This window comes from Mercenaria mercenaria, chromosome 6, assembly GCF_021730395.1.
Source record: "Mercenaria mercenaria strain notata chromosome 6, MADL_Memer_1, whole genome shotgun sequence".
Taxonomy (NCBI): domain Eukaryota; kingdom Metazoa; phylum Mollusca; class Bivalvia; order Venerida; family Veneridae; genus Mercenaria; species Mercenaria mercenaria.
The window spans coordinates 84,674,400-84,688,587 of record NC_069366.1 but is presented as its reverse complement, the minus strand read 5'-3'; the positions used below and the strand labels follow the sequence as shown (position 1 = coordinate 84,688,587).

The 14,188-nt window shown below is 34.4% G+C and overlaps 1 protein-coding gene across 1 annotated transcript; it reads right to left on the bottom strand.

The window, feature by feature from the left end:
- Window positions 1-10,221: 10,221 nt before the first annotated feature.
- LOC128557893 (uncharacterized) lies at window positions 10,222-12,798 on the bottom strand. The gene is made up of 4 exons (XM_053546510.1): window positions 12,737-12,798; window positions 12,344-12,490; window positions 11,705-11,826; window positions 10,222-11,341 (listed from the first exon to the last, which is right to left on the bottom strand). Exons 1-4 carry the CDS (start codon window positions 12,762-12,764, stop codon window positions 10,484-10,486), a joined length of 1,155 nt encoding a protein of 384 aa, XP_053402485.1. The 5' UTR covers window positions 12,765-12,798; the 3' UTR covers window positions 10,222-10,483.
- Between the last annotated feature and the right edge of the window lie 1,390 nt (window positions 12,799-14,188).

The following is a 14,188-nucleotide window of genomic DNA, read 5'->3' as shown; positions in this document are numbered from 1 at the left end:
TGAAGTGTTAACAATCAATTTCACTTGAAGACTTAGTGATGTCAATTCACAGGCAAGGTAAGATCAATTGTATCACGTCCGCATGGTTTGCCATAACAAAGAAAACATGCAAAACGAAACTTACAGCCGTACGATGATATCGAAGGTTAAATAGGCAGCTCCTCGTGTCCGCTCTGTATCATTTTATCCACTTAAAGGTCGACTCAAAAATCCTTTTTACGTATGTTTGCCAAAATGTGACAACATGCAGAATATGAGTTTGAGGTTTGTCTGCTCAAAGTCATAATCGTATGGAGAAATCAATTATAAAACGGAAAGTATCTGAAACTTTACTTCCATAAAAGAGTTACAAATATTTGACAAAACTGCCATCAAGTATAGAACGAAAAGTCATTCGGTTCAGAAAAAAAGTGGAGAACGTTGATCTCAAATGTTTGATAGGCATACTTTATATCATCTTAATCTCCTAAATGTTCCCCAAAACTATGCAGACGGTTACCTGCCTTGTTGATAAATGTCAGAGAAGAACGTTGAAATCAACATTCGTGTAGCTCCTTTCTTGGATTTTTAAAGTTTTTGACTTAAAATAACACATTTTAGCCATGTTGAAACATGTTGCCTTCAAAGTACTTTTATATCATTTTGCCTCTTGTGTCACATAATGCAAACTTCAGAACTCATCTTTTTGTCATATCTATGTGAGCTGTGAGCTCTTGGTAATATTGAGGTCAAAAATAAAATAAACATTCTTTTCTGTCTGTTCCAAAACAATTTTGTTGAGAACACTTTATCAAAAGTTTACTTATTTTGGTTTAGTATCAGTTTCATAGAGAGATATCAAAGGATTTTTTCTTGCTCATGCACACCTCTGTATCCTACTTAGGGATTAGGCTTTTGCAAGTCACACATATTTATCACAATGCATGTATGAACGGTATGCCTTATTCAGCCACGCATGGTTCATTGTCAGGGTTACATTCAGAATGCAAAGATCAAATAATTTATGAAGACCCTTTGAGTCTAGTACTCGAGCTGAGACATACATTTTGTTTTAGGGGTCATAAATTATACGTTTGTAAAATCCTTGATGTGAAAAGATTATTCTTATGTAAATACGTTGCATAACTTTGTTGGAATCCAAAGGAAAAGATGAACCCAGAAGAGAGAATAAATAAACCTGACTACAAGAGCTGGGTCTAAGAAACATAGCGCTTATTCATATCAGTGAAGTCGCCAGAAGCTATGCATTCCGTATTTTTGAATAGTTTATCGACAGAGTTCCAGAAAGTTATTATTTTAACAGCGGATCCAAATTCAAATGGCACGCTCAGCCCTCTATTGGAATAAAACCAATAACATTTGGAAATATAACACAAACAACCAACGACTCTGTCAGTTCTTATTTAAAGAAGTAATTAGACTTTACTTTAAAAAGGGCCAAGACGCACGAAAACTGTAAAGAGGTGCATTCGGGATAGCATTTTTTATGCCAGCTGACAAGTACAGTGAAGCTGTTGAAAAACCAGAAGATACTGATGTGTCTGTTGTTTTCAAGATGATTATGAACTGTAAACTGTTTAGTCATATTAAGCTGTTTGCTTAGATTCTCTGGTATTTATCAGTACTTAGAAATAATTTTAGAATCATAGTAGGAATATTTGGCAAACAGTTATCATAACGGTTATCCTGAATTCATAATGTTCAAAACAGATGTATTAATTAAAAAGTATTTAAAGCATATAACGTAGTTCCGCACTGAATATACTATCCAGAAAGCCTCAATTTGGTTTTCAAAAAAAACCCAGTGTTTAATGTTGATGACAGCTGAAAAAGTATATTGTAGATTAACAAGCAGCTTTCACAAACTATATTGTAGAACATGTAGAAAAAGTAATAAGTAGACTACAGATAATTTTGATGTTGAACAGGTAAATTGAGGTAGATAATTTTAAGACGGACATCAAAATTTTGTGACGCGCCACAACCGTGCAAGAAACTTTGCTTATAAAAGTGTTAAACTAATGGGTGTAGGGAGTTACCTTTAGTAGAAAGCCTTGTTTAGACATGTATTGGCACGAAATCTTATTTCTAGTCTTGATCTTTAATTTTTGGTTAAATGCAGAAGATGCTTTTATTACATTTGTTAAAGTATTTGTGTAATGTATGCTCGAATGAAAAGTACCGATGGCAAAGAGCTATTAAATGGATAAAATTTGGTACCCCCACCCCTCCCCCCAAAAAAAGATATGGAATAAAAAATGTGCTTAAATGTTTTCAAAATATTTTTCACTCGTTAACACAAAATGTAACATGTCCACTCGTTAAAATATCGCATTTGGTGTTTCACTCGGTTAAAGATATTTTGAAAGCACACTGAATTAGGCAAATGTTATGTAAAAATTATTTGTGTTGTTTAAGAGGAAAATAGAACGTTGTTCTGAACTTTTGAGGTTTATGATGTCTGTCAGGTCTTCTTAAATTAACCCTGAACATAAAAGAATTTTCAAAATCAGTTTAGAAATAAGAAAGTTGTTAGTCTTTGTGGATTTGCAAAATAGTGTGTCTTCGTGCAAATAATAATACTGGTGATTTGGCTTTTTTTGTCTGTACACTTATCCCGTGATTTAATTTAAATTCACATTCTTCTTCTTTCACATTATTTAAAACAACCCAGTGCTGCGTACTTTCGATGTTATAGATCTCCTCTGAAACCATACGCTTTCCATAGGAAGGAAATGCCTAGTAAAATGTATGTATGTCATATTACGACACAACCAGCCAATAGAGTGGTTTCACCTTTATCATTGAGGTCAATGTAAATCATATGAATGGGAACGGTGCTGTTACATTTAACTTCATCTAAGGTGTAGATATAGTGTCACATGGTTTTCTAAATACTAACAATATATTAGAACAGCATGAATATGTAGCGGTAGAATAGTAACCGCAATAACAATATTACTGCTAGAACTGGTATTATAGCGGGAAGTATAGCGGTAACATCAGTAGTATTGCTATAACTGTAGGAAGTTATAGTTGTAATAACAGTAATGCTGCTGTTATTGTTGTTCCTGTTCTATCTCTTATTTCTTATTAGTTATATTAAAGTGAAAATGTCGAAATGCCCCTGTAGGATAAGTATACACTATTATTTCATGGAATTTATTTGTCAACTTCAAACCGTCGTGAACACCTTTGTAAGATATCTTTTTTATAACGTGAAAATGAAATTCGTTGGAATGCAAATCAGTATGGAAAAAACCTGCGTGTTGAATACGTATGACCAAATGATTGCGATTAGGAGATAACGGGGTATTAATATTAAGTTTATGGTATGTTGTGAGAATGGGCCTTTGACAAAAAACCCTTTAAAAAGATAACTCTCTGACCAAGGCAAACATCATTTTAGTCTGAGAGCGAATAACAAAGCATTTTGAACGTGTTTTGAAATCATTTCAGTCTTTAGAACCTGATGACCTCGACATTAACCACTAAGCTACTGAACACAAAACAATAGAGGTCATTTACATGAGTTCTCTACAAATTACTCAAAGGTCATTTTCAGTAAATTGGTCAGTGAGTTCGGTCAACTGTGTCTAGTATGTCGTCATAAAACTGAAACAAAATTTAGTCTATGGTCAGGTAAAAATCAGATTGTATCCAGATTATTGTCAGTGTACTGTCAACCTATATTCAGATTGTTACCTGATATAAATGTTGGCGTATTTTCATGTTGTGGTCTGCTTAGATAATATTTAAACCACACAGTTTTCAGCAACTGCATTTGAAATTATATTGAAATTTCATTTCTGTAATTCATTTTTCACCTGATAACAGGCTTGCTGCAGCAGAACAATAGCTGGCGTCAGATAAAAATCAGGCAACAAACTGACAACAACAGTATGGCAATATATGGAATTTCGAATTTTTCTATATAAAGACAGTCTTAAATCAATTGACCGTAAAACTAACAATAAACTAAACTGTCATAACGTATGAAAACAAATCTAGCAGTCTGACTCTGTCTAGAGAAAAAGAACTGACAACAAATTGGCAACAGTATGATAAGAGGTGGGATTAGGGACTTTCCAGTGTGTAGTGTACACTGTTTCTTTTGCAATGGTAATAAATGTCATCAATGATAAAAATGTGTATTCTACTGCACAACTGTAAACTGCGGAATAGGGTACATTGCTTAAAAATGCTATCTACATTTCAAAATTTCGGTAATACATATGGTTTTAGCAAGCATACTGATGTTTATTACCCCTCCTAAACCAGTAAGTAACATCCAAGATCAGTCGAAAACATAAACATCATACGGTAGAATTTCTAATGAGAGCATATTTAAAGAGTCTTTCAAAAATGTCTGCCTGACAGTGTAGACTTCCTGTATAAAAATGATCTCTAAACTCTTGACATCATATTGACTACAGACTGACCACCTATATGCAATTACTTTACCCCTATCACCACAGTTTGTAGACAACACTTACATTACACCGACAACATACTGACGATAGCACTTCAGTACCTTACCCTGTATTAGCTTCCGGTTCAACATCATTAACAGATTATATTGTCCTTTTACAGTCAGGAGTACATTTTCCTCGTTAGTTTTAATATCTTATCAATGTGACAGTCAATTTTATTATCAGCAGTAATACAGTGTGTTGCCAGGGCAAGCTTTTCATATCGGAGAGAGTCATCACTTACCATCATTCAAAAGACCACCCCCACTAAATTGAGGTCATATGGATCTTGACCATGGACTTACAACCAAAACAAAGCAAATACCACAGGCATTTGACAACAGTTGGCCGACGCCTCCTTCAATTATTGGTCAGAAACAGTTTCCAGTTTTGAAAGCACTAGTTCTATTACTTTGACATACTGATCTTAAAATAAATGTATTTATTTTCGTCCGTATTAGATTCTGTCAGTACAGAACAGGTTTCTAGTGTTCTGTTTTAAGTAACGTAGTTACTATATATGGTCTAACGGTTCTTTGTGGTCATTCAAGGTTTTGACGGACTACGTACATGATATATCAATCAGCTGTGCTAAAATTAATTCTCTTCTTAGCATTTTCGTTTTGTCTATGACTTCCTATGATGATTCTGGCTTTGGGATCACTTCTCAGATTTAGTCAGTTGTAGAAGATGACCATCAGCGTTCTGTTGAAAATTCTGCCGATAAGCGTTTTCTGTGTGGTTCAAATAGAAAAATTGCCGGTTCAAGTTGCACTGTTACAGGCAGCATTCCTCAAGGTAAGTGAAGAATTTAACACATAAGATTCAATTTGAATTTAATCAGGAGATAGAAGAAGGTTTAAACAAGGTAGCATGCATTGGTGGTGCTCGTGTGCAAGAGCCAGTAAATGACCCCATAATATAAAGAAGATACGTCATAGAAACAAACTAATAAGAATTGCAGATAGTTACCCCGGAGGCTGGACCACAGTAAAAGAATAGGAAACTCCCTCAGTCTGTGGAAGTGATAGTTCGGATGAAAAAAGGCTTAGACATGTGCTATCATAAAACTCAAAACTAACAATATTAAGTCTTTTATTTCTGGCAAAAGTTCTTCTTTTTCATGCAACGTCCGGCACCTGGATTTAAAAACAATGGGTATCAAGGTCCCCAATATTCAGCTTCCGTTTTAACACCTGCCTTCACAGGAGAACAGTCCTTTCGTGAAAGAAGTGCCTATCGTTGGGCAAGACAAGCCGGTGCCAATACCTGCTTTGCATGTGGACGGAAGGGGCACTTCAGGAAGGATTGCTACCTCGCCGCCGGTCGTCTGCCGTCCCTGCCAAACAGTTCAGAGTCAAATTTCACAAGGGGATTATCTTTCAACTCGGACAAGATCAGTGAAGACTTTACCAGCAATAAATAATAAGTATTTTTATTTCTTACTGATGATTGTGATTACTTTTTTTGAAATTTTGGACAAAGAAATTCGTTTGAATCTAGTAATGATAATAGGCAGATTACGTCAACATGAAGAAGTGGGAAAAATAGGCACAAATCTTGAGATTATTGATGTTCTTCAGAATGGTTATAAAATTCCTATTTAAGCAGACCAGAACATTATATTTCCCAAAATAACAAATCTGCATTGACTTTGATCAAGACTCAATTTCAGGTATGTTAAAATTCAAATACATTGTCGAAACGCCTTTCATTCCCCTTGTTGTCAACCCGTTGAGTGTTTCGATATACAAACTGGGTAAAAAGAGACTTATTTTGGATTTGCGTACGGTTAACAGGTTTACATGCAAACAAAAAATAAGACTTGAGGAAAATAGCTATCGAATATTTTGAAAAAAGATTCTTTTTTTTTTCTCGTTTCGATCTTACGAAAGGCTATAATCATCTGGATATATTTCCAGCCCACCAGACGTATCTTGCATTTAGTTCAAGGGAAAATATTATTACTACACTGTGGTACCTTTTGGGCAGAGTTGCGCCCCTTTCGTTTTTAGAATAACATTGAGAAAAATGGTAAAATATTGGCGTTTCAATGGCATCAAAATAGTTATGTTTCTAGATGATGGATGGGGATTAAATAAAAATTGCATTCTTTCTTAAAATGATGCAGATTTTGTCAGAAATACTTTAATACAGGCGGGTTTTAAATATCATAAATGATAAAAATCCATTTGTATTCCTGTGCAAGAGCTCGAGTGGACTGGGTTGATTTGGAACAGTTGTGGTTTCAATATTGCCATTCCCAAACTTAGGATTGATAAATTTCTGGATTACTTGACCTTTCTTTTAGACCTCGGCTTGGCAATTAGCGGTCTGTACGGGAAAATTAGTATCTATATTACCTGTTCTAGGAAACGTTGTACGTCTCATGACGCGTTTTCTTCACATGGAAATCGCAAATAGAAAATCTTGGGATATGTTGTACCGCCTTAGTGCTGTTACATGTGTTGGTCTGAACTACACATTTACATTCCTTGAATATTAGAAAACTATCGTCTTTTTCCTTAGTTCGTACAGTGGTTTTCTCCGATGTAGTAGGTTAGGCTACGGTGCTTATTGCTGAAACACAGGGAAACATTTTCCATGACAATTGGACGGTAGAAGATAGTTTGAAAAGTTCTACTTTTAGAGAGATTAAAGCTGTAAATTACGCTTTAAAACCCTTTGGTATCGTTCTTACTAATAAACTTGTAAGATTGCTTTCAAATTCTCAGTCATGTGTTCATATTGTTAAAGTAGGCAGCATGAAACCTGAATTACACCACGAAGCTTTAGAAATTTTTAAACGTGTATATGTTTAATCTAGATATACAGTGGGTTCCTAGGGATAAAAGTCGAATTGCTGATAATAGCAGTAATATAGTAGACACTGTTGACTGTGAAATATCCTCAGACCTCTTCTCTTGCATTGATTCTTTGTGGGGACCACATGATATTGATAAATTTGCTAGTTTTTCCATTAGAGAGTTGAGACGGTTTAATTTTACGTACAATATATATCAATCCACCCACCCTTCGTGCTATTGCCTAACAGTTGCGTACATTTTTAACTGTACTTTTTTCTTTTGCAGACTGGCGGTTTTTGTTGCTTGTTTCCAGGATCCATGCTGTTTGCCTTCAAAGTCTATTGCAATTAGAGAAACTGTTAGCGAACCGCGCAGTCTGGTCAAGATCCATGCTGGTAGCAAAGCCACTATGTTGTTTTTCTTGTGTGCTCAATTTATGTTTGGCTGAACGCAGTGAAAGAAAACATGATAGAGACTATTTACATACCGCCGCAGACAATCATACTTTGATTTGAAAGTCATAGAACCAAGTAACTACTAATTGGAAAACCAAATGCTGGACCGGCAGACAAAAGCATAAAACATAAAAAAGATAAATACCGGCTCAACGAAGGGAGCACTATGAGAATAAAATACTTCTAGCATTTACTGTTCATCAGAATGTCCTATTTTTATCATGAATCTTTTAGAAATTTTGCTATGCCGGGAGAACTGATACTTCTTGAATATAAAAGACAGGAACCCGTTTAGAAAAAGAAAACAAACGGATTGGATTCATGCATTCTGATACTTGCATATTCCATGGTCGTACATATTAAATTAAACAACAAATCATGGCATCAAACAAAGGCACTTTATTGCAGAAATTAAATAGAATCAAAATGTCTAAAAACTAAATCACATGCAACAGACATAGAAACATACTAATGATTCTTTCATATCCAATGAATGTACTAAAGCATATTCACTTTTCACATTTCTTCACAGGAAATCGAACAGGCGTATTACAGCATAATTTATCATAATGAATCAAAGTTAACACATTTTATCATATCTAGTAAAACTATTACGATACCGGTAAGTTTAAAACATACAGGCGTGAATGAGTATGGACGCCAACGCCACCAAGAATCAACAGTAGAAACAATCTAAATCACGCACGATACTTTTTAAGGAGCCTGAAAAAGTAAAGTTTCAGTTGAATTAATTCATTACAATCCTAGTTATTAACAAAGCCATTTACAATTTTACTAAATTCATTACTGTGTCAATGAAACAAGGCAGATCGCGACAAAGCGATACCTAAATTTTATCAATCTGATGCAATGTCAATTAATTGAATTTAGAACGAAAGCAGAATTTGAAATTGCTACTTTCCATAATATAGAATAAAGTACAACAAAATACACACGCTTTTCAAGTGATTCTCAACTGTTTGAGTAACTCAGCAACTTTGAAATAATTGGCTTATTTTTTTAACCAAGCAAAATTCAGTAGAATAACACACAGCTATTTGTCATTTCATATTTTATTACTTTTTTAACAAAACTGTCCTGAATTAAAGGTTGATTATTTTTCTATACCGTTTTGCTTAACATTAGTTCGCATTATTGAATGTTGTATGGCGGCCGTAAAAGTCGCCCCGACTTCATCTCAGTGTTGTTATATTTTCTGGTCCTTCGGGATCATTGATTTTAACTCATTTAGATTTGAAGATTGAATACTGCTTAAGCTGGAGCTAGGGGGCATAGGCAGTGTTGCATTTTCCATTACTTCTCATGAACAGACTCAATAATTTTCAATTTTTGCCTTGTTCTCGGTGCTTCCGAGGGATCTACTTTCCAGATTTTATTCCAACAAACAATATACTACCAAATTGCATTAAGTTATGCATCAGTTCAATCAATATTCATTCACTCATCTCACGTCATTGTACACACAACACTGAGCAAATTCATTCGTAGCTTCGTTTTAACTTCGTTTACTTTTATTAGAATTAGATCAAATACATGAATTTTACGCATCTCTTTGTTTAAAACTCACATTCTATCTGAGAGATTTCTTATTTCGCATAGGTTTAGCATGCAATAATTCAATGAACACTTCATCAAATCGGTCTAATTTAAGCATCGCGGTGTTCTGACATGTCCTATTTTGATGGACACATAACTAAGTTGAACCAAGACGTACACAGCTAATATTTATATCTGCAATAAATTAACTTGGGCACAAATAACAACTTTTGAGATCTAAGAATGATGATTAGACGTTCCACAATAATCTTATACTGAGTCAGTGCAAAAACATCAGAATCCCTGATAAACTAAATCACTGCTCATTATTTTAAACTATACTTAATCATTGCTAAACATGTCATACTGCAAAACATTTCATACTGAATCACTGATACACATTTCATAATGTACCACTCCTAAACATTTCATATTGAACCATTGCTAAACATTTGATGCTGATTTACTGCTAAACATTTTATACTGCATCATTGCAAAGCATGTCATACTGCACCACAGCCAAAATTTTCAGTTTAGCAAAGCGAGCAAACTGTATAATACTTTATCAAAACCTGTGTAACATGAACTTCGTCACTGAAAGAAAGTAGTTGTTTTCAACAAAGGGAATAACCGAAGAGACAGTTGCTGCTTTCCACAAAGCCAAGAATATGTCCATTGAACAAAAATACCTAAACCCTAGGAATTTGTAATTTTTAAAAAGATCACTACCAATTGTATATTGTCATAAAACGTCTGAAAATCATGTTTACAATCAATAGCATTGCCATGAAAATAAGAAAATAATACGTTTGTTTTCCTTTTTCGGCAGCATTTTTGAACTGTATATCAATACGCCTATATTTATATCCCTGTAATACTTGTATCAAATAAAATTGTTTTGATTTTAGACCAAGTATCTACGCGAATGTATTGGCTTGACATTTTTCAAAATTTGTTGATCATTATCATAGTCTTCTTAAATTAACTTTATGCAGACTATACACACATAGTTCAAATAAAACGTACTGTTTGACAGGTTTGTCAGTACACACATTCTAGTAATCATTATGTTGACAAAGCTACAACAGAAAAGCAGAACTCGCAATTAATTGATTTTTAACGAAGGCAATAAATCGACTTTTAGAGACGGTATTTTGCTGCGTTATAAAAGCTGAATGTTTGACTTTGTTTCTTATTTTACCTGTTTTATTCCTTCCTCAAGATTTAGAAAATGATAAAAGCCTGTGTTCCATAGATCTTCACCTATTACCATTGAAATCAACTGCACATTATCTGGATTTTCTTGATCGTCGGCACATACAATGGATCCGCTATCTCCTTCTGCGCAAAAAGGTATTTTCTCCTGGCGGGGGTTGTCTCTGTCCTCGATGATAATAAAATCATTCATACTGCTATTTTGCACTGCTTCAACTTTCGGCACTGTAATGGTTCCATACCCCATTGGTGTTTTAGATCCACATATATGGACAGGAAGCCCTTTCAGCTCTTCCAGCCTATATTCACTTAATCTTCCTTTCGCTGCCTTTTCCTCCGACGTTTTGTACATGGTATCAAATTGACTGTCACCTATTTCAAAAGAAGCAGCTGCTATATCTAGGACAGTGTTTCTTTTAGAACTGATGGGTTTATCCACTATTATTGATGCTTTTGTAGTATATTTGCCTTTGGAAACTTTTAGCGTAGATGCAGGATTACCATAAGTATCTGTAACAACATGTCGTGATACTAAGCATATTGTGTTATTACCTTCGTCTGAAGATGTATGCCCAAACCCACCTAACGTACCGTATTTCACGGTACTATCATCAAACACTGCCGCTACTTCTGATCCAACATTACAAGATGAAAGTTCCTTGACACTAGACGAAACAATAGTAAATGTAGAGATGTTGTACGTTTTCAGAATCCTCTCTATATCTGGTTTCAACTTTTCTTGATCGCAGTTGTCATCAACAAAGACAAGAACGGAACGAAAGCGGTACCCACAGCTTCTAATAGAAGAACTCAGCTGTCTAAGCTCCTCTTTCAACTAAAATGTAACAACAATTCTAAGTAAAATATCCGGAGAAAGTTTGAATGTTTTATACAATATCGAAATATTTTTCATCGAATGAGCGCTATCAACCTAAACGTACTAATATCATTTAAACTAGTTTTAGATCGTGAATGTAAAGGAAATTTATTTCAATTTTTAAGCATGAGGATAGGTCTAAATGATAGTTTCATTGCTTTGAATTTAATACGTTTTTGCTTGAGTTCACACTCTTGTAACGAATTCAGTGCAGTAAAATTAACCAATATGAAAGAACTTGGCAGCTTTAATGAATTAGACACATAAAAGAAGCGACCCAATCGTGAAATTAAGAAGCTCTTGCGAAAGTGTTTTGCCTACCTTATCATTAATGGTTCCGTCAAATTGCCTGTCACACTGTGGTTGTTCCTCTTTGGGAACACGACTTCGAGCGAACATCCCATTTATTTCATCATAAAGACGCTCTATTCTCTCCATGTGTTCTGATTATATAAAAGTAGCCATAAAACGATCAGATTTTAAGAATGAACTTTTTTGTTGTTTTTGGGTTTAACGCCGCACAATTAAACATAACACAATTGTATGTCATATGGCGACTTAGAATGAACTTTGGAAAGGTAGAAATTATTAAACATTTGAATTGCTTCGAAATGAAAAATATCACTTAGATACTTCTATTACTGCATTGATATTTTCATTAGAATGAAATATCTCTAGCACTTTGCATAACAAGTATTAAACAGATGATGTAATATATATATCGTATAGTGGTTTTGATAATGTCTTTGGATTATTATATTAGATTTTTTCTTAAAAGATTCCTCCAAAAATGTGCCTACAATTTGAAGAAAAAGTGTCTGTCGAATGACACAGATTATGATAAAGTGAATGGCAGATTATCATTATTATTATTATATTCAACATTTTAATCAGATTCTCTTACAATTGCTATAATTATCAGGTAAATGTTTCTGAAGCACTTTCCCCCTCCATTCATACCTTGATAGTTTTCTATCACGGGCGATATGTTTATGTCTGTGCGCGGTTTCTTTTGAACAGTATGCTCTTCCTCTGGTTTGGAAGAAATTTCATCCGTTGTTGACCGTCCTTGCAGAAGATCAAGCTTACTCATTTCCGCAATATAATCTACAATAAAGAAGATTTCAGTAATTTACTTAGCAACGTTTCAACGTGTCAGTGTACAGAAGACTAGGTTAGTTTTTCTTCTTTGAAAATTTTGTTCTTTAACATGTATTATCCGCAAACAGACGCTCCTGCCTGTTGCATATACTGTAATATTTCAAATAATCCTAAAGTTGCATGTATTGATCAAGAGGACATAATTTTCATGTGAAATAATTGCAATCATGAAATTTTCTAGTAATAACATACCATCTAAACGACGGTCTTGTGCTGACATTGCTCGCTTGGTAGATGTTCCTCTTACTGATACATCAGCTAAAATAAAAATATCGTTAAACCGTCAGTACATATACCGACCTTTGGCGCCCTTACCATAATTGTTAAAAAAAAAAGATAAAAGAAAGAGATAAAAAGAAAAAAGAAACAGTCAATATCTCAAAAAATTGTGAAATTGAAAGTCAATACTACTTACTTTCATAGCGTCCATTTACATGGAATGTTTCGTGAAGATTCTCATGCATATAAAAGTCTCATGAACTTATTTCTAATCAGCGAAAACATACACGTGTTACACCCAAGGTATCTGGACTGAACAATGTCAATGATGTTCTACCTATAGAGCTACGGAGCAGGCTAATTTGAACATTTAGGATCTTTTGTTTAGTTTATTACGTGTACATAAAGTGCACATACCTCGTGGTGTGTTATATCCCGCTGACTTGGATTTCCGCTGAGATGAATCTAAAACAACAAAATAATAGATTGGCGGAACGTTGTGTCTCTCAATTGGAAATTAACGTTTTTATTCCTAAATGTATGTGTTTGTTTCATTGGATATAACGTCACACCGACACAGTTATAGGTCACATTGCGACTTTCCAGCTTTTCCTGGTCCGTCTCCCCCGAGCATTATTTCAGGCACCACCGGGCAGCTGGGTAGAATCACCAATCTTTTGCAAGCCAGCTGGATCACTTCTTGATATAAAAAGAATTCTGCAGCCCAAATGAGGTTTCGAACGAAAGCGAAGAAAGACAAAAATTCGAAGTCAGCGACAATCTTCATGCGAAAGTTTTTCTAAATGTACTGCACTGCTGTTAGTTACAACAGTATTTGCTTACATCAATAACTAATCTGGTGAAAAGAAGAAAAAAAATATAATGTGGTGTAAATTTGATAAGAAAATGGAATATGAGTGCATGTTTGTTTTCTTTTAAGCAAGTACATAACTTGAATATTTTTACCGAAATGAACAAGTATGAATTTCTGAGACATTTTCAGACATGTATTGAATACTTTGTTTTATTGGGAGGTCCGTTTGAAAATAAAGTACAGAAAGTAGCTCCTAAATATTATGTTAATCACGTTAAGAAAATGTATATGTTTATGGAATAGGAGCAGGGTTGCCATGGAGTACTACATGTTGGTTCATGAGACAAATGGAAACAGTCTGAAATCAATTTTCACTTACCGCTATTACTTTTTGGAGTTCCATTTTTGTTAGTGTTAAATACGACTTGACCTGTGACAGAAAATGAACTGAATACGACATTGCTAAATTGAAATCAAAGCGACTATTTATAAGTTGCCAAAAGTTAATAAGACAACTGAACGAGGCAATTATGGCATTGAAATTATTGTATGCAATTGGAGAAAAAAGGAAATGATAATTTATATATAATGCATTATTTTGTAACTTCAAG